At 35.2% G+C, this 20713-nt stretch overlaps 1 protein-coding gene across 2 annotated transcripts in view; it reads left to right on the plus strand.

Annotated features, from left to right (window-relative positions):
* The window catches only part of TMPRSS11A (transmembrane serine protease 11A), a 66992-nt gene extending 59125 nt beyond the window's left edge, over positions 1 to 7867 (plus strand). Inside the window, exon 10 of one of the 2 annotated variants that reach the window (XM_074229328.1) lies at positions 3040 to 7867. In XM_074229328.1, coding sequence (XP_074085429.1) covers positions 3040 to 3201 — 162 coding nt within the window. In that variant the 3' untranslated portion in view covers positions 3202 to 7867. The remainder of the gene's footprint in view (positions 1 to 3039) is intronic. The other variant, XM_074229329.1, reaches the window with a different exon arrangement.
* The last annotated feature ends 12846 nt before the right edge of the window (positions 7868 to 20713 follow it).

Here is a 20713-nt window from a genome sequence, read left to right on the forward strand (position 1 = left end):
AGAAAAAGTAGTTCAATCATGTAAGTAAGGAGACGTAGCCTGAGTATTTCTCATGAAATATGAAAAGAACTGAAAGAAAAAGTGATTCAGGTGGACTTTCTATGGAGGATTTATAGAACTACCTGAAAGGAATCACACAGACTGAGAAGGTATGAATGGGCTGAGAACTGTACCAACTGAAAGGCTACTCACTCTGTTAAATTTCTAGTAATGAGATATGTTCAAATCTCAGCTCTGCTTCATAACTTCTATTATCTTTGGACAAATCATTTACCTCATCGTGTTTTAACATTTTGGAGTCAATTTTTTGTGAATTTTTTTTTCCCAAACCAAGGCAGAGAGTATATTCTCTTAGCCATGGAAAATTGCTCTATGCTTTTGATAACCCTAAACCCTTCCCTGTAACAAAGGCTGATCTTTTAACTAAGAACATATGTGCTGATAACCACATACTAGTGAGTCATGTAATATCCTAGTTGTTAATGTTATGAGTCACCAAGAGCTCAGTACAAAGGTATGTAGTGAGAATGACAGGTTTACAACATATTCTCAGTGGAAAAGTACATGAAGAATTGGAATAAATAGAATAGAATAAAGGAACATGGATAAATAGAATAAAAGAACATGGATAAATAGAATAAAAGAAACGTATATCTATTTCATTGGTTGAACAACTATCCATGTAGTATCAAGAAATTAAAAGGAAGGCCCTCATCAGATTGGGTAGATTCCTTAATGATAATTTATAGAGGGCATGAACAAGAGTTGAAATGATGTAATCTGATATTAAATAAAGTATATAAGTATTAACAAAATCTATTTTCAAAACATTTATGTGAGTCATAATCATCCCAGTTTCCTACTTCTCTTATATCTGCTACAATAATATCAGATGATTCTAACAAAATCTTGTGCCACATAATGATCCTAAAGAACCAAATCATTAAAGAAAAATTAAATTATGATTACTATCATCCACTAATCTTTATTCTAATGTGTCATTTTAGCATGGAAAGGATATGAGTTTTGGGGAGGTTACTATTGAATAGGAGCACAACTCTTCCTTCTCCTAACAACTAAGAAAAGCTTTGAGTACAGAACAAGCAAGAATCTGTCAGAGATCCAAGGATCAGGTTAAGGAAATTTTGATAGATTCATTATGAGAAGATTGGCCCTGTTTGGCCATGACAGGTTATATCCATTCATGTCTTCCCTCTGAGACTCTCTCCAATTTGTCCTGTCTACATATCTTGTTTCAACATAATTACTTACATATTTTCTCCCTCATTAAACTCTAAATTTGAGACAATAAAACAATAACTTTTATTCAAAATTGTTTGTTTGTACATTGCTTAGCACAGTGCCCTGAACTTAGTAGATGCTTAATAATAAATATTGTGGGGTGGCTAGGTGCTGCAGTGGATAGAGCACTGGCCCTGGAGTCAGGAGTACCTGAGTTCAAATCCAGCCTCAGACACTTAATAATTACCTAGCTGTGTGGCCTTGGGCAAGCCACTTAACCCCATTGCCTTGCCAAAATAATAATAATAAGAAGAAGAATAAATTTCTTGTTGTTAACTTGATTTTAGAGTTAACTATATAAGGATATAAGGTGAATCAAAGATTCACCAGAGACTCAGAACTGGCTGTATATACACATATGAAAGGATCAGAAGGCAGTTAGATAGGTTTCCTAGATGAGCTTTTTTTCTCATCCTTTTCCCCTCTCTCCCACTATACATACTTGGGAGAAAGGGAGGATTCAAAATAGAACTTCTGAACCCCAGAAATATGTGGCACTTAGTGTAAAAATAGCTATTCCTTGGCTTATTATTTCTCTCCCAAAACTCTCCTTTTTCCTAATTCCCAAGTGTGGTAGCCTCTGACACAAACAAGCATACACTTCTTGATTCTATCTTTAGGTTTTTGTGACACAGTTCTCTTCAAAAAGTCATTTTCACTGACTTTCCCTCATGCATTGAATATTCTTCCTCCCCATTTCATCTCCTGACTTCCCTAACTTTATTCAGGCCTCTGCTAATATCCTTTCTTCTTCAAGTCCTTTTAATATCCCTGTCAATGTTGGTGCCTTCCCTCTGTAATAACCTCCAATTTACTCTCTATATAATTCATGTACATAATTGCTGCATGTAACCTAATGTTTCTCCCACCTTAGAGGTCAGGAGCTGTTTTTTCCTTTCTTAGTCAATAACCATTTACTAAGTTGCAAAGCACTAAGAAAACAAAAACAGGTAAAAGACAATCTTTGTCCTCAAGGAGTTTATAGATTGTCTACAATGTGGTCCAGGCTCCAAGGGCCAGGGCTGCAAGGATGGATTTTATGCAGCCCCCTGTAAGTTTATTAAATGACAAATCAAAATATATTGTCTATTGTTTCAATAAAACCTTTTAAAAATAAGGTTGGACAGCCCTAACCTAGCACAATGAACTAGATTCTGGAACATACTAGAATTAGGTGCTAAATAAAATGTTTGCTGCTTGCTTGCTTGGTGTCATGATCCATATCTGGCTACTGGACTCAGATGGCTCTGGAGGAGAATGTGAAGCTGGTGAATTAGTACAGGCCCCTTCACTCAAAATCCAGTTCAGTGCTTGTTATGGCAACATGGTCTTCTTCAAGAATAAAGGACAGGGATGGCTAGGTGGTACAGTGGATAGAGCACTGGCCCTGGAGTCAGGAGTACCTGAGTTCAAATCTGGCCTCAGATACTTAATAATTACCTTGCTGTGTGGCCTTGGGCAACCACTTAACCCCATTTGCCTTGCAAAAAAAAGAATAAAAGACAAATATCATCATCACCACCTTTTGCTGGGGAGATGAGTGGTTTTAGTAGCAAATATTCTTAGAAAACAAGACCTCAGGAACAGAGAGGAGGACTTTTTGCTGGTCTTTGTTAAACATTTCTGAAAGCACTTGTAGTGATAATCAACTAAGACAATATTTAAGAAGTGTTTTTTGGTAAAGAAAATGTACTATGCAAATAAAAATCACTCATTTCTTTGTTTTTTTCTCATCAGGGTGATTCTGGAGGACCTCTAGTTGTAAAAGATTCTAAAGATACTTGGTATCTCATTGGAATTGTGAGCTGGGGTGATAACTGTGGTCGTCAGAACAAGCCTGGAGTCTATACCCAAATAACTTATTACCGGAAGTGGATAACCTCAAAAACTGGTCTCTAAAGTAGCTTTCACAGGGCGTATCTGAAACTCCCAATCTTTACTTAAGTATATACCCCTAAGGTTTGGTTGAACAGTTGCCCATGTCAATATAATACAAATACAGGAAAGTACATTTAAATTTAGGAAGGTGAAGGTTTATTTTAGTCAATGCATCCATAGTCAATTTGAATGCTTAAAAAAAATAATCATGAAAATTTGCCTGATTACAAATAATCATTTCTATGTGGTTTCTGTCCTTTAGAGTGCATAGAGGAGAACCATGCAAATATCAAGTAGAAGTCCAATTGTTGTGAATGTGCCTTTTGGGATCATCTGTTTCTAATTTTGAGTATAATTAAGGGGGGGAAATGTGTTTTTTTAAAATAGCTCTAGAAATCCATTCTTTATTTCACTGTTTTTCCAGCACCTTACACATTTATTGTGTCTTTCTCCTGGTCTTACCCTCAAGGAGAGTCATAGCCACAGGAAAAAATTACCACCCCCTTAGCCTGAGAGAAGATTCTATGCTGTCTTAGAACTTCAGCTCCTTCTGTTCTCAGTGGAGGGAACTCCAAAACTGGAAATCACTGAATTAGATCAGTGATTCACCACCTTTTTTTGGAATGTTGACACCCTCTTATTGCTTAATTGTTTTAGCTTATTCATCTTTTCCTCACACTCCAGAATATACATTCATAAAGACAGATGCATATTTTATTTATTGAAACAAATTTTTTTTTTTGTATTTACAATATTAAAAAAACAATGTTGCATGACAAATAGAGAACTGGTCTCTGAGATAGGAATACCCAGATTTAAGCCTTTCTCCTATTGACTGAGTGACCTTGGGCATGATACTTAACATTTCAGTGCCCAATGTGAATCTCTAAAATTAAAAATTAGAGTGCAGGTCAAGCTATATAGGTGGAGGAAATCCCTATTTCTGAGCCCACCTACATCACTGAAATCATAGGTGTAGTTGGACAATTTGTGCTTTTATGGAGAAGAAAATGGTTTAGAAATTGTCCAGTGCTTTGAGGTAATCAAATCACTTGAGAATCTTTGAATTAACTTGGTCATAAGATCTCTCCAAACCTAAAATTATAAAATTTTCTGATTCTAACAAATTCTTGAATTTATTATTAAGGATTGACGTGTATTTATTTATTTACACCACTAGGGGGCAAGAATTACCATAATAAAAGGAAATCCCCAACCTAATCAATGGGACAAGCTAAATAAGACCCTTTCATTCCACAGGGAGAATTTTATTTCTCCAGTGTTGATATAGCCAATTACTCCCTGAGACTATGACAGTCAGATGGCAAAATCTTAGTCCAAATGTGTCCTCCAAGTAATTTCTCCCCATGGGTAATATGGGTCTTGGGAGAATCTGCCTCATTACTTCCAGGCATACGGCTAAATGAAGTTTGGGATAATGCAACTACTTTATTTACTGAACGTGTCCTGGGTGCTATTTGCTCATGAAGTTTAAACCTAAGTTGAGCCATTTGTGAAATAGAATTATTTTAGGCTGTTTTCCCCCCTAGGTACTGTTGGAACTGTATGACAATCATTTCAAAATAGATTTACAATTATAATACTTTCTCTATTTGAAAATTGCAGCTTTAATGTTCATTACATAAACAATTCTGTTTGATTGACATTCTTTTAGTTTAGGAAACATTATGTCATTTACTTAGGCAGCTGGCTGTCTATCAACTGGTTGGAAATACTTTGAGTCAAATACTGCTTCTTTTTCAAATATATGTACTTCTCTATTGTGATGGTCAGTTATAACCTCTAACCTTCTTAATGTTGAGATTTGGGGATGATCAAAATGTTTATAACTACTTAGATTGTGACCTATAGGAAGATATGGATTGCGTCTTTCTTAGTTGTTCTGGGTACCACCTAACAATTTCAGGTATGACTAGGAACTAGATAAATGAATTTTATACTGATTATTATAGGAATACTGGAAACTTACTAGAAATAATGCTTCTAGAAATATTCTTCCCAAACAGAAAATTGAAAAGTTTTAGTTTCTTCACTTTTTAAAAATATTTTTTGAATATTAATAACTTCCATTTATATAGTGCTTTAATGTTTCCAAAATATTTTACATGTTATCTCATTTGATATTCACAATAATTCTGGGAATTAGATGCTATTATTATTATTATCATCATCCCCATTTTATAGATAATGAAATAAGCTGAGTGCTTATGTAATTTCCACAGGGTTACACAGCTGATAAATATTTGAATCAAGTTTCAAACTCAAGTCTTCCTAATTCTCAGAGAGTACCATTATAGCTTCTTGGTTATGTGACTTGTCCAGGGTCACCCAACAAAATGTATCAGAAGTTTAACTTAAAGTCAAGTTTTCAAATCTTGACAAATTTCAGACTCTCTATGCTCTGACTTGAATCATTATCCCACCTTACCTTTAAAGAACAAGCACACATACTCATTTACAATATAGTTTGGAAATGAAATAGGCGCATTAGGTAGTTTTGGAAGTCACTGCTCCCTTCAATAGCAAATCTTTGAAATATTTAGCCCTGATTGATCTGAAAGAATGGACATTATTTCATCTATAGCTATCATATCTTATTGAACCTGATGTTTTATTGTCACTCTCTTATATTAAAGAATAATCAAACCTTAATTTAACATGTGCAGATTCTGGATATACTCATCACAACACTGAACTTACCTCATCACTCTTTTTGTTTTATTGCCAAAAATCATATAATATTTAGGAAATAACTCATAAATACTTCAACATCAATATGTATTTTCTTAAAAACAATAACATATATTCCTATATATATTTATAGCTATTCATACACACACATATTATATAGTCCAGAATCTGAAATAAATTGACTAGAACTTACTTTATTATTGATACTATCAGATTAGTTTACCTTTAGACTATCATAATATTCTCTCTGTCCTCTTTCCTTTCCTCCCTCCCTCCAGTCTCTACCATCACTTCTCCTAATCTATTCTATACTCAAGTCCCAAATTAATCTTCCTACTTCCTGGATCATATCTCTTACCTGTTTAAAAAACAAATAAAAATCTTTAAACAGCTCCCCATTGACAACAGGATAAAGGAAAAATGCCAGATCCAATCCAATCCAATCAACATATATTAAGTACCTATTGTATACCAGATTCTGTGGTAAACACTGGGGATATAATTAATAAAAATAAGACAGTTCCTTCCTTCAACAAAACTATAATATAAAGGGAGACAACACTCAAAAAATATCTCATTTTGTGGGGAAAAAACCATGCATAGCAATAGATACAAAGTGGAATGAGCTGAGACTTCTCTTTCTGTAAAAGAAAGGCATTGAGAGGAATTTGGTTCTCTGCCTTCCAGTCTCCAATTTTAGGGGAGTGAGATAGTCTGAGAATATGGTAAACAGTCCCTGAGGGTTCTAGCTTGACCTTGGAAACCATCTACATTATATCTCCAAGCTTTCTTTCCAACCTTATCTCCTGTTCTTTGGCATATCCTATTTTCCAGACAGATAGTATTACTCTTCATTCTCAAATTAAGCCATCAACTCTCAAGTCCATTTTCCTCCCTTAAATCTAATTTCTATCCTTTGTTCCAAATGCTCATTGAAATTCTATCCATCTGTCAAAGCCCAAAAGGCAGAATGACAGAGAGACAGAGAGATAGCCTTGGAGTGAAGATCTGGGTTCAAATCCTTCTCTCACATATTGGCTGTGCTCCCATTGACCTAATGAAGTCTCCAGGATTATAAATGGCAGGGAAATTACCAATGAGCATCAGCAGAGGGAATGTTCATACTAACAATCCCTAATATTAATAAAATCGAAAGATCTAGTTCAAAAATTTCAGTTCTTGGATCAAATACTACCTGGTCTGTAAAAATCTAGACTATTTCTTAAAGGTATAATCCCACTTTTCCTTGGACTCCACATTTTGTTTGTACTACTCCTCTATTAGACCAGAAAGAAGTTCTTTGGGAACAAAATGTCATGATCCATTTATATTCCAACCTGACTTGTTCCTCCATCATCTAATAGTAGAAGCTGTCTTTTTATTCAGACATATTATTCATCAAAAAACTGTCTCCATTTGATAGAATCATTCCATATTTGGGCCAATTCATGCCTAAATTCAATGGCTGGATACAGGGAAAGGCAGTGGACAATTACATAATTATATAGGTGGAATGCTTCTACAAATCAAGGTCAGTTCTAGGAGTAATCTTGGTTCTCCAGGCATCCACATCCAGAGAACCTCACAAACTACTACTCCCTGCAAGGATTTCAAGTCTGACTTGACACCATCAAATCGCTCCTATTACACAAACTAAGCTTTCTCAGCTTCTATGTTGTTCTTCTCAAACATACAAGCAATCTCACAAACTCCATGAAAATACTGTCACTTCCCCTCACAATACAAACTCTTCCTCTACTTTCTATTTTTCACCATATTGAATGTTCTGCATCCTTAAGAACAATTTAGTCCTTCTAAGTTCAGCAAACACTAGCTTTCATAGAAAGATCCAGCTACTCCTTTAGGATAATCAACAACTACTAATGGCTTTAAGCCCTTTTATTTTTTTAATTTCAGTGCATTGTTGTTTTTTTCTTTAGTGTAAATAATACTTGTATTGGCCCCATTCACTTTTAATATTCTACCAATTGAAGCTATGATTGTAGCATGGAACCTTATACACTTATTCATTTATTTATTTATTTTTATATTCAAGTATATTTCAACAAATATGAATCAGTGAGTGAATATATGAGCTGTCTCTTTTTCCTGGAAGGTCAGTGATTCCTGTGTCAGGCTCCTTTTCATCTTTTTAATCTTGCTCTCTCTAATCAGAATAATCATTCAAATTCTCTGTTTTCTTATATGTTCCTAAGAACATTTCCTGGAACTTATCAGTTACCCCCCCCCCACACACACACACAGACTGATAATCAGGCATTTAAAACAATGATTGCCACCTTCCATCAACCACTCCAACACTGGGACTTATTCATTTATTCTCAGCAAATTCTTAGTACAAGAGTGCTCATGTATGGATCAGATCATGACTACACATTTCCTAACTATTATTTCTGTACATTTTTTGTCCCCTTGTCTATTTACATTATATTCTTCCCTATTTCCTGTGGCATCAGCAGAAGTTCTGTGACAGGCCAGTATTCTCCAAACTTCCTAGTTAGCCTCCCCCCCCATATATTTTCTAATTGTGACTCTCCCCAGGTAAATATGAGGAAAAGGAAGATGAAATTAAATATCAGAAAATTATCCAATTTCCAAGTTCTCATAATAGAGGTATGAAAAAGGGTTGAAACTCATGGATGGCTGATTTCCAGCACCAAAATGGTGGAGTGAGGAAGGAATCCTCTGAAGACATCCTAAATCCCTTCCTCCCCACCAAAAAAACAACTAGAAAACTATCTCAAAATTGATCTAGGAACAGGGAAGTAGTTTATTAGTCACTGAGGAAATGCCTGTCTGGTACACAGTAGTACAGAGTAATACATAATTTCATAAATTATACTAGTAGGGGACCTCAACTTTTGGCCACACACAAACAAACAAAAAAAGAACAAGAAGCTATGAAAGTGAATATGATTCTGGTAAAGTTGATTATGGTAGATTTCTGGAAAAAAGTGAATGGCTATCTGATTACTTCATGCATTCCTGAGTCTCCCTGATTAAGTTCACAATTTCAAAATAATTATAAACATATAAATAAACACCTTTTAGGTCCTTCTAAGCTATTAAAATAGTGAATTAAATAGTTTTGAGAAACAAAGTTTTGGTGAAAATTATAATCAATTTTATCATTTGTAGTCAGCATATGATTGACAGAAAAAGCCTTCCTTATCCCCTCTTTCCATCAGATAGAGCATGACTACTTTTTTTTAAGGTTTATATACCTTTGGACAAACAGCAGTGGACTCTAATCAGTTAACAATTTAATGAGATGTGAGCTTACTCCCAGTAAGGGGCTAAGGATGACATCATGTCACTCTTGGATAGAGAGACTATCCCTATACCCAGACCACTCCCAGCTTTGGGCATCTAGACAAAAGGATCTGTCTCCACCCAAGGTTGATTGAATGAAATTTACCTTAGACTAGAAATTTCTTGTAAACTTGGGTGGGGTTGGATAGAGGAGAAAGTTAGCTCAACCTTCAAAAACAGCAGGTTTGAAATGAGGATAGGGAACTCTGAATCTCCCCAAATCATTTCTTATTAATAATTATTTCTCTCAATAGCCTTCCTGCTACCAACACTGGAGCTCACAATGGGCATGAAGATTTTCATCACAACCTGCAAGAAACATCCAAGACAATTGTGTTTCAGCATTTCTCCAACACTATCATAGAACCCAGCTGACTGTATTATTTCTTTCAATAAAATCCTTTGATATTTAAGTTTGTGCATGAACTATCTTCTATATTTTCTAGTGTAGCTTTTTACTTTTGACAGAATCTGGAAAATAATTGTTTCCTAATAGTGTGATATTGGTCAGGGGAACTCGATTGTCTGTCTCTTGCTTACTTTGAAGAGTCTCTTGTCACCTCCAATTTCCCTTGCATTTTGATTATCCAAATATTAATAATTCTACTTGTTCAAAGAGGCCTGGTTTCTACACTGAATGTAGAAGACCATGTTGCATGTTTTTATGTAATTCATAAAATTGTTATATAACTTGTACCTGAAAATCTGAGATATTCAGGGAGGACTAGCACCTCTGATGTGAGGGCTTACTAAGTCCTTTTCAAAGCTGCTCACCCAACTTTGATGAACACCTGTTATCCAGTTCTCACCTGGGGCTACAAGATGCTGTGGCTACACTATGAAGTAAATAAACCAACCCAACAAAATGGCTAAATCAGGATGAGAGTAGCCAGTAGAATTTAAACCCATTAGTGAATTAGGGGGATACCTATTTCAAGCATTTAAAGACTTATCCCAGCGGAATGGGTGAATAAGAACAATTTGTTTCATTGGTCATGAAGATGGCTGAGGCAAGTGTTGTGGATCACTTATTGTTTGTTCAGACATCACAGTCAACAAGGGCATCCACTGCATCCCAAGTAGTCATTAGTCATTCTGACTTTGTTTTCTCACTGGAGTTACCTGACTCTGGAAGAGAGAGTAAGTGAGGCTCAACTCCAACTTGCTTAAATCAAATTCATTTGCCACTCAAGACATCACATATCAATGATGTCACTGCTCTTCTTCAAAAGCAAAGGACAAAGAGCAACAAGACTGGATCAGAAATTTTTACCATCAGTGACATATGCAGTCCCATGAATTCATGTGAAAAGGACCCATGAAAGAAAGATTGTTGGGACTAAGTCTCTGGTATTGCAGCCCGTATCATTCTCAATATCAGAATCTGGGCAAGTCACTTGATTTCTGTCAGTTTCTTTAACTGAAAAAATGGGGACAATAGTAACATTTATCTCAAAGGGTTGTTGTGAGAATAAAGTAATAATGTAAGGTCCTTTGTAAACCTTAAAGCACTATCTAAATATTAACTATGGTGATAAAAATGAAGAGCATCATGATGTCAGGCCAATTGAATTTTACTTCTACAAACTAATTTCCACCTCAGGCATTTCTCAAGTATAACTTATTTGACCACAAGCTGTTCTCTAAATGGACAGGTTGTAATAACTGTTAGTGAAAGGAGATGCCACATAGATAAAATCACAGAACCTTGATTATCCTTGACTATTACAAACATTTCAATCAATATAATTTATGGCTACTGATATGATAGGTACTTTTAGATATCAGTATAGCTTACTTGTCCCCCTTTTTTCTCCAAAAAGAAATTCATAGATCCCTGCAATGCTAGAACAGGTAGTCACAGATTAATCTGACAGTCTATAAATAATCTTAATTAGTTCATAAACATCCCAGGCAAAGCATCACAAATTGGTCCCCTGAAATTCCACTCAGAATTCTGGATCTCGAATTCCTTATTGCTTTTTGGAGGGTCATTGTGGCTTTTTAAAAAATAATCTTAAAAATCATGGCCTCAACCCAATCAGGGCAACACTTTCTATTTATAGACCATATGAGATTCACAAAATCCAAAAGAAGATTGCATTTAAGGTTTTTTCCCAAAATAACTTTAAATGAAGCCTATAAACCAGGAGTGGGGGACTTTTTTATGCTAAGGAAGATATGCATATTTATAACATCATTTGCCTGCTATATTTGAACATATGGTTAATTAATCCATCCCTAAAAAGCTCCTAGATTTATTGAATTTCAAGTCCCACCTGCAGTTACTGTGACAGCACCAGACCAAATGACCTGTGGGTCCAACATTCACCACCTCTACTCTTAGCAGAACCTAAAGAGACAGAACCCACAAAAAAAAGTATGAAACAAACTCTCAGCTCAAGATATTGAGGAGAAACTTCAGTAAAGGTTTGTCTCACATGGGTAAAAAAGGAATATACATAGACAGGAGAACTGGAAAGCCAACAGAAGGCCACTAGCCATGGAGCAGTTTATGTCTGCACTTAGCAAGCCAGTGCTGCAGCAGCCCAGCAGTGAAGATCCCAAAGTTTGAATTCCAGGAATGCTGGGGAGGGACTGGGTTGAGCTACTCTAACAAACAGAACAAACACCTAAAACCAGAAATTCCATAGGTAAGCAGTAATTCAGGCACCAGAACCCCTGATCCCATCACAAAAAGCTTGGGACTATGCTCACTTTGCCCCAGAAGGAGACCTTAGGAGAAAAAAAAAAGAGTTAACCATCAAAAGTTAATATTCTGATAAGGATGATAAAAATTTCAACTCAAATGCCATCATCAAAAAAGACCTCTTGGTAAAGCTCAAAAACAGATTTTAAAAAACCAAAGAAGAAATGAAAAAGAAAAATAGAAAAAAGAAATGAGAGTCACCCAGAAGAATTATGAAAAATTGATTGAAGTAAACAGTATCTTTAAAAATAAAATTGGTCAAATAGAAAAAGAAATCAATTATTTGAAAAAAAAAAAAGTAAAATTAAGGAATTGGGAAAGAAAACACAATTTTTAACTAAGAAAGAAAAACCCTAAAAATTAGAAATGGACAAATGGATATTAATGAATCTATGAGATACCAATATTACATCAACCAAAACCAAAAGACTGAAAAAATAGAAGAAAATAAAAAAAATGTCTCAGGAAAAATGAATTATCTGAAAATAAATCACATTACTGCTCTATCTGAAAGCTGTGGTCAGAAAAAGAGCCTGAACAATATCTTTCATGAAATTATCATGGAAAACTATCCAAATATCCTAGACCAATAAAATAATCCTTAAAAGAATCCATTTATCACCCCCAGAAAGATCCCAAAATAAAAACTCCAAAGAATATTGTAGCAAATCTCAGAATTGTCAGCTAAAGAGGAAAATACTTTAAGTTGCCAAATAGAAACAATTGGAATACCAGGAAGTCAAAGTCTGGATTACATGGAACTTATCAACTTCAACATTAAAGAATCAGAGGGTCTGGCATATGAAATTCTGGAGGGGAAAAGAAACTTAGAATACAACCAAGAATCAATTACCCTGCAAAACTCAACATATTTTTTTCAGGAAGAAAGATAAACTTTCAACAAAATCGAGGACTTTCAAACTTACCTGATAGAATAGAACTGAACAGAAAATTTGATCTTCAAATACAAGACTTGAGATGCTTAAAAAGGTAAATGGAATGAAAATAGTCAATAAGATTAAGAAAAAAGTTAGTCAATAAGACTAAGTGCAAAGACAATACCTATAATGCCATAGGTAAGTAGTAATTCAGGCACCAGAGCCCCTGACCCCATCACAAAAAGCTTAACATGATTGATCAAATCATTCACATGTAAAAATAAATCAGTTAAGACAATTGAAAGGATCATAATTAGACAGAAGGTATAGGTATAAATTGATGGCTTCTTTAATTCATGAGGGTTATATTTCTACTGGGACAGTTGTAGGGAGTAGACTTTAGCAGAGGGTGTGAGTACAAATTAATCATGATGGTGATAATACTTATGGCTCTTGAAATTTGTACTTCTAGCAGAATAGTTGAAAGGAGTATACTTTGATAGAGGGTGGTGGTCTAAGACAGGTTTAAAAGAATTAAGACATAAAAAAAGGATTATATTGCAAGAAGAAGGAGGCAGAAGCATTAGAGAATAATTAATACTACATGAGGAGGTACAAAGGGCTTATAGTAAGGGGAAAGAAGGGAGAGTATAAACACTGAGTAAATCTTACACTAACAGATTTGGCTCAAAGAAGGAATTGGATTTAGACATTTATTCTACCCTAGAGGGAAGTAGGAGGGAAAAGGGGAAAGGACAGTGTAAGGCAAGCTGCAGGTTGAAGCAAATCCTAAAAGTGGAAGGGATAAAGAAAACTACAAATGGGAGGGGGGGAAGAGATAAGATTAAGGAAAATAAGTTAAAACCAATGCAAAAAAGTTTAGAAGGAATGCAGAAAGCAAAAACTAGTTTTCACAGCTAGTATTTCTGATAAAGGGTTCCTATCTAAAACACATAAAGATGGAAGTCAAATTTATATGAATACAAGTCATTACCCAATTGTTAAATTGTTAAAGGATATGAGCAGGCAATTTTCAGAAGAAACTAAAGCTACCTATAGTCATATGAAAAAAATTCTCCAAATGATTAGTGATTAAAGAAATGTAAATTAAAATGACTCTGAGGTTCCACCTCACACTTATCATATTGGCTAAAAATGACAAAAATGGAAAATGATCAATGTTGGAGGGGATGTGGGAAAACTGGGATGCTAAAGTACTGTTGGTGGAGTTGTGAACTGATACAACCACTCTGGAGAGTAATTTGGAACTAGGCTCAAAGGGCAATAAAACTGTGTATACTCTTTGTTCCAGCAACCCCACTACAAGATCTATGACCCAAAGGGATCATAATAAAAAAGAAAGGGTACACATGTACAAAACTATTAAAAGCAACTCTTCTTGAAGCAAAATATTGAGGGAATGTACAACAATTGGGGAATGACTTCACAAGTTATGGTATATATGAATACTATGGATTTCTACTGTTCTATAAGAAATCTTGATCTAAAGTCAGACTTCAGAAAAGTCTGGGAAAGCTTTCATGAACTGATGTTTACTGAAGTGAGTAGAACCAGGAGAACATTGTATCCAGATGGTCATCTATAATGAATGCAGCTCTTTCCAGTAGTTCAGTGACCAAGGACAATCCTGAGAGACTTGTGGAAAACATCCTCATTCAGAGAAAAAAGTATGGAGTCTGAATGCAGGGCAAAACATATGATGTTCACTTTTTAAAACTTCCTTTATGCTGTTTCTTTCTCTCCCATGATTCCCACCCCCCGCAGTTTTAATTCTTTTTCACAACATGACTAATATGGAAATATGTTTACACAATTGTATATGTACAAATTATATCTATCAGATTGATCACTGCCATGTGGATGGTGGAGTAAAGAGAAGGTGATAGAAAATATGGAACTTTTAAAGTTTGCAAAAGAATGAATGTTGAAACTTGCATGTAATTGGAAAAAATTAATTTTTTAAAATAAGCTTTTAAGACATAAAGGCATACAAATAACATGGTATAATTAATTATTCTTTTCCCTCAAGTCTACAAATGGTATGATTTATTTTACATTGTATTAAGGGATGGGAAAGAAACCTCACTGAGAAATTCTCCTGATGAATGAGAAGCAAAATTGTTTCCAAATAACACAAGAATGATAACTAGTTAAGAAAATAGTGAAAGAAATGATGAACAAGGGGAGAGGTTGTAATAATGAAGACATCAGAGAACATATCCTTTAGCACATTTATCATATTTTGACTATTGCTTTTTAAAAATCATTTGATCCTCTGAACATTAAACATAATCAAATAGAGGGTAGACTTGAGGTATATCTCACACACAGATGTATGTAAGATATTTAAACAGGACATATTTCATAACTTTGGTAGAGTCCAAGTAAAAGGATTTCTTATTTGTGGTAAGATCCTCCCATAAATCCTTGTATTTGCAGATTATGTTCTATCAATTTGTATTAAGACTTCAGAGACACCTACAGCAATGGAAACATGATTGATCAAATCATCTACATGTAAAAATAAATCAGACGAAATCTATGTTGTTCACACTATGGTATATAGTAGCTTAATGGGCTCCTGTCTTTACAAACAGAATCTGGGCAATATACATATATATGTGTATATATATATATATATATATATATATATATGTATGTGTGTGTGTGTGTGTGTGTGTGTGTGTGTGTGTCTCATAGTGAGGAGAGTGAGAGTATGTGGGAGGAGGAAGAAGAAGAAAGGAAGGAGGAGAGAAAGAAAGTTACTTCTCAGGCACTTAGTATGTATCACCTATTGGGATAAGTACATATGCTGGAAATAAAAATACAAACAAACAATATAATTCCTACTTTCTTGAAATATATTTTACTGATAAAATTTGTTGCCAGTATAAGTAGAACCATAGTTCAATATAGTGAATGTATCTGCTTGGATAAGGAATCAAAAGGGTATAACTACAAGTTATAGAATCTTGACTGAAAGTTGCTAAGTCAAATCCCTAAGCCTGATGATACTGCAGTGCTGAAATGCCTCAGTGACCTGGAAAAGACCTACACGTAAAAGGTCAAAGTCTGCCATTGTATCACTCAAGCCAACACTAGTTGTCCTGTTCTTACTATATCAGGCCAAAGGCAGCTAAATGGCTCTGTTAATAGATCAATAGCCTTGGAGTCAGGAGGATGAAAGTTTGAATCCAACCTCAGACATTTACTAACTGTGTGGCCTTGGGTTAAGTCACTTAACCCTGCTTGCCTTTCATCCAGGGCCATCTGCAGTCATCCTGATTCATATCTGACCATTGGATCCAATTGTCTCTGGAAGAGAAAATGAGGCTGGTGACTTAGCACAGCCTCCCTCACTCAAATCCAATTCATGTGCTTGTCATGGCATCATCTCCCTTATGTTGTGGCTTTCTTCAAGAATAAAGGACAAACATTATTATATAAGTCCACAGTTTTGATGGTTCTGGAAGAGTGAGAATGGTGTCTTTGTACAACAAGCCTTCACTTTAATCCAAATTATTATGCTTGATGTCTTGGTCATCTTCGAGACTGAAGGGCAATAACAATTCCCATTAAGGAATGACTTGCATGAACTGATTCATAGTGAAGCAAGAAGAACCAGGAAAATGTTGTATACAAGCAGTTTTGTTAAATTAAAAATTAAGGATGACTTGGTAATTCTCATCTATACAATGATCTAAGGTAATCCCAAAGGACTAACAATGAATACTATCCACTTCCAGAGAAAGAACTGATATTGATTGAATGCAGACTGAAATGTGCTATTTTTACTTCTTTCTTCATTTCCTTACTCATCTTCTTATATAAAAAGACTAATATAGAAATCTGTTACATAATTACTCATTATAACCTATATCTCATTGCTTACCATCTCTAGGAGGAACAGTGATAGAGGGATAAAATTTGGAATTCAAAGCTTTAAATATGTTTATTTAAATATATTTAAAAATAAATATATTTATACATTTATAAATAAATATACTTTAATATATTTATATAAATATAAATATTTATAAATGAATTTATAAATAAATATCTTTACAAAGAAATAAATGGGATAAGAATTTTTAAATAATGTATATAACCCAAAAAGCAAATAAAAAGACAAATGATGGGTGTAAAGAGGAAGCAGTATATCCCCAACATTTAAAAGAGAACATAAAAGATTTCACTACTAATTCTTAAATGCCATCTATCATCAAGGACATATTTAACTAGAAAAGAAGCTTGGTGAATCATATAGGGAGTAAAGACAATAGAAGTATAGGCTACTATACTCCCATCCATCCTTGAGTTAGCACAAGAATCCAAGCTCATAGGGTGGATATTTTATAGAAGACTTATGGAAACACATGAGCAGTATTCATATAGGATGAGAAGATGTAGAAGTATGCCTGTTTCCATTAGGAGAGAGAGGACTCAGACCCAGTTAAAAATCTCACCTTCTACAAGAAACCTTATTCAAGGCCTCTTAATTCTAGTGCCTTCCCTCTATTAATTATTTCCTTTTTAATCTGTATGTAGCTTATTTATACATAGTTTTTTAAATGTTGTCTTCCCCCATTAGACTGCAAAACCCTTACTGGTGGGTTATGTCTTTTTCCTCTCTTTGTATTTCCAGTGTTTGGCCTAGTGTACAGCACATGCTAATCACTTAATAAAAAGCTTATTGATTGACTAGAACCCGTCAGAGTCTCAAAGTATCACTTATTTTTAGAACAGTCAAACTACAGTAACAAAAACATGGCTTAATAAACATTTGGGTACCTTTTTAACAACTTATCATTTGTAGTTTAATTTAACCCTATTTCTATCCCTTAACTTAAATAGAATGCTCTTTTTTCCTAACTCAAACTTAAATCTTATTGGACTCAAAAATGTTTCCCTATGGTTACTTTTCTAAAACACAAATACTCCTACAAGTAGCTACTTAATAGTGAAAACACTAATTATTAACTAAAATTTCCAGTGGGATTAGCTGCCATCAAGATGAGAGCAGACAGGGTACATGATTTATAAGTGGCAGGGTCAGGGAATTTAGAGGTGAAAGGGGAGAACATTGAAGAAAAAACACCCATTTCATAAGTCTCTATGAGACTTGGGTCCTGAATGCCATTCAAAATCATACTGTGGGCTATAATGGGCATCCATCTCATAGATAACTGATTCCTTTAATAGGTTCTATAAAGAAAGAACAGAGATACCAAATGTCCTTATATTTGACCATAAACAGCTCTTACAGTTAAAGTAATGAGTTTTTCATTTAAAAAATATTCTATCATATGAAATTCCAAATATAGTTTTAATATAAAATTGTATTAAAGTTTTTAGAACAACCCCTATAATTAATGTTGCTCTGCTGGGCGGGGGGGGGGGGGGGGTAACAATCCAAATTGTTTAATTAACAAAACTGTAGGACTTAGAAGGGGGCACTTTGCTCTTATCATCCAAAGTTACAGGAATAAAATGTTCCTTGCTTCTTTACCTTTTTGCCTTAAGTGCTGCTGATCATTTAAATGCATTTCATAATTTTGATTATCATAACTTGACTTTCATTACAGAACTCATAAGAATTTGCCCTCTCAAAAGGTCAATGATCATATTAGAATAAGGAATTTTAAAACCCAACAGGATTTTTAAATGTAGATTTAATTGTGATTTCAATGTAAATATTCCTGTCTACATCTCTCACTTACTCCCCAGATACCAAGCATTTGTTTTCTTGGTGTTTCCATAGGCATCATTTTTAGGTATCTTGCAATGATATCTGTCTAAATATCACAGCATGCTAGATTGCCCCTTTCCGTGAGTTCTCAGGCATCTAGATAAAGTGAGATTATAGAATAGCCAGCTACCACAACACCTAGCCTAGAGAGAATTACTGACTCCCTGATTTAGTTGGCCCAGTTAAGGGAACACTGAGTTGCTTTACCTGTCCTGACAAAATAAATTGACAAATGAAGCTTCTTTGGGGAATCCATGCTCACCCAAACACAAAGACAGCTCTGGGCAGGGTACACCAACTGACAGGCAGAGATGGGTCAGGGTGGTGAATCAGACACTGTAAGCAAGGAAGTCAGACACACAGGAAAAATGCAGCATGTAAGTCACTGCCAGAAGCAATCCGGCCAAAGCTCAATTTGACAACTCTGAAAAATAACCCAAAGAGGGAGAGAGGGTGTTATCATGGTCATCACAACTAGCATAGAAGAGAACTCCCTACAGGATATCTGCAATATTTGGGAAACTTTAGACCTTAGTCAGCACTTTCCAAATGGATGTCCCAGAAATGATGACCAAAATTATCTTTTTCTCCCTAAATTCATCAACTAGTTTTCAAACTTCCCTGTTTCTGTCAGGGTCAGCTAGATGATGCAATGGTTAGAGAGTTGGATCTGGAATTAGGAAGATTTGAGTTCAAAAACTCAGATACTAACCTCTCTTGGTCTGTTTTCTCACCTGTTAAATGGGAAAAATCACATCCACTTTCCAGAGTCATTGTGAGGATCAAATGAGATAACACTTGTAAAGTTCTTAGCACAATGCAGGATATATATTAAGGGTTTAATAAATGTTTATTTTTTCCCCTCCTTCCTTCCTTCCTTCCTTCCTTCCTTCCTTCCTTCCTTCCTTCCTTCCCTCCTTCCTTCCTTCCTTCCTTCCCTCCTTCCTTTCTTCCCTACTTCCTTTCTTTCTTTCCTCCTTCCTTCCTTCCCTCCCTCCTTCCTTTCTTCTTTCCTTCCTTCCTTCCTTCCTTCCTTCCTTCCTTCCTTCCTTCCTTCTTTCCTTCCTTCCTTTCTTCCCTCCTTCTTCTCTTTCTTTCCTCCTTCCTTCCCTCCTTCCTTTCTTTCTTTCCTCCTTCCTTCCTTCCTTCCTTCCTTCCTTCCTTCCTTCCTTCCTTCATAACTCTCTCCCTCCTTCCTCTCCTTCCTTCCTTCTTTTCAATCAAGGTTACCACTATGTTAGTTGTTCAGATTCATAATCTTGGAATCATATTGGACTCTTCATTCTCTCCCACTTCTCCCACACATAGATATATGCAATCAATTGCCACATACTATTCATGTACAATCCTTTCTCTCTGTCCATACAGCTAACATTCTAATCCAGGTTCTCATCATCTCTGAATCATACCTGAATCTTTTAAACTGCCTTCTAGCTGAACTCCCTGCCTCAAATCCCCCTCTTTCTCATTCTCTATATGATTGCCAGATTTATTTGGAACAAATCTGACCATTTCCCTCCTTTGACCAAAAAGTTACAGGACAATATACAAACAAATGGACTGCAGCTTCTGTTTCTAAGTTTATTATAGATTACCATATGCACTTTATAGTTCAACTGAAGTGACCTCACTACTGTTTGACCTCACTTCTGCATTCTCTTAATCTTTTCATAGACTATTCCCAATTCCTTAGAATGTACACCATCCTCACTTCAGTTTCTTGGAATTTCTATAATCCTTCAAGGGTTTGCTCAACTGTGTACTTAGTTATCAGGGTTTCTGCGCACCTCACATCATTTTGAATCTTCTCTGTATATAGTGTATCCTTCTTACTCAGTGCGGTATAAGGTTTTATAGCTTCAAATCAATTCATTTTATTAACAAACTAGCAATAAACCACATTAATTCATTTGGGACAACTTGGATATTCTGTGTTCATATTCATAGGTTCAAAGATTGAAAGTATAAGGGATCTCAGAGACCACCTAGTCTAATCTCCTTCATTTTGTGGAGGAAGAAACTATGGTCTAGGCAGAAATTACCCAATATCACACAAGTGGGTGGGACAGTGGATAGAGCACTAAGCCTAAAGTTAGAAAGACTCATTTCTCTGAGTTCAAATCTCAGACA

Source organism: Macrotis lagotis, chromosome 3 (genome assembly GCF_037893015.1).
Source record: "Macrotis lagotis isolate mMagLag1 chromosome 3, bilby.v1.9.chrom.fasta, whole genome shotgun sequence".
In the NCBI taxonomy this organism is placed as follows: Eukaryota; Metazoa; Chordata; class Mammalia; order Peramelemorphia; family Peramelidae; genus Macrotis; species Macrotis lagotis.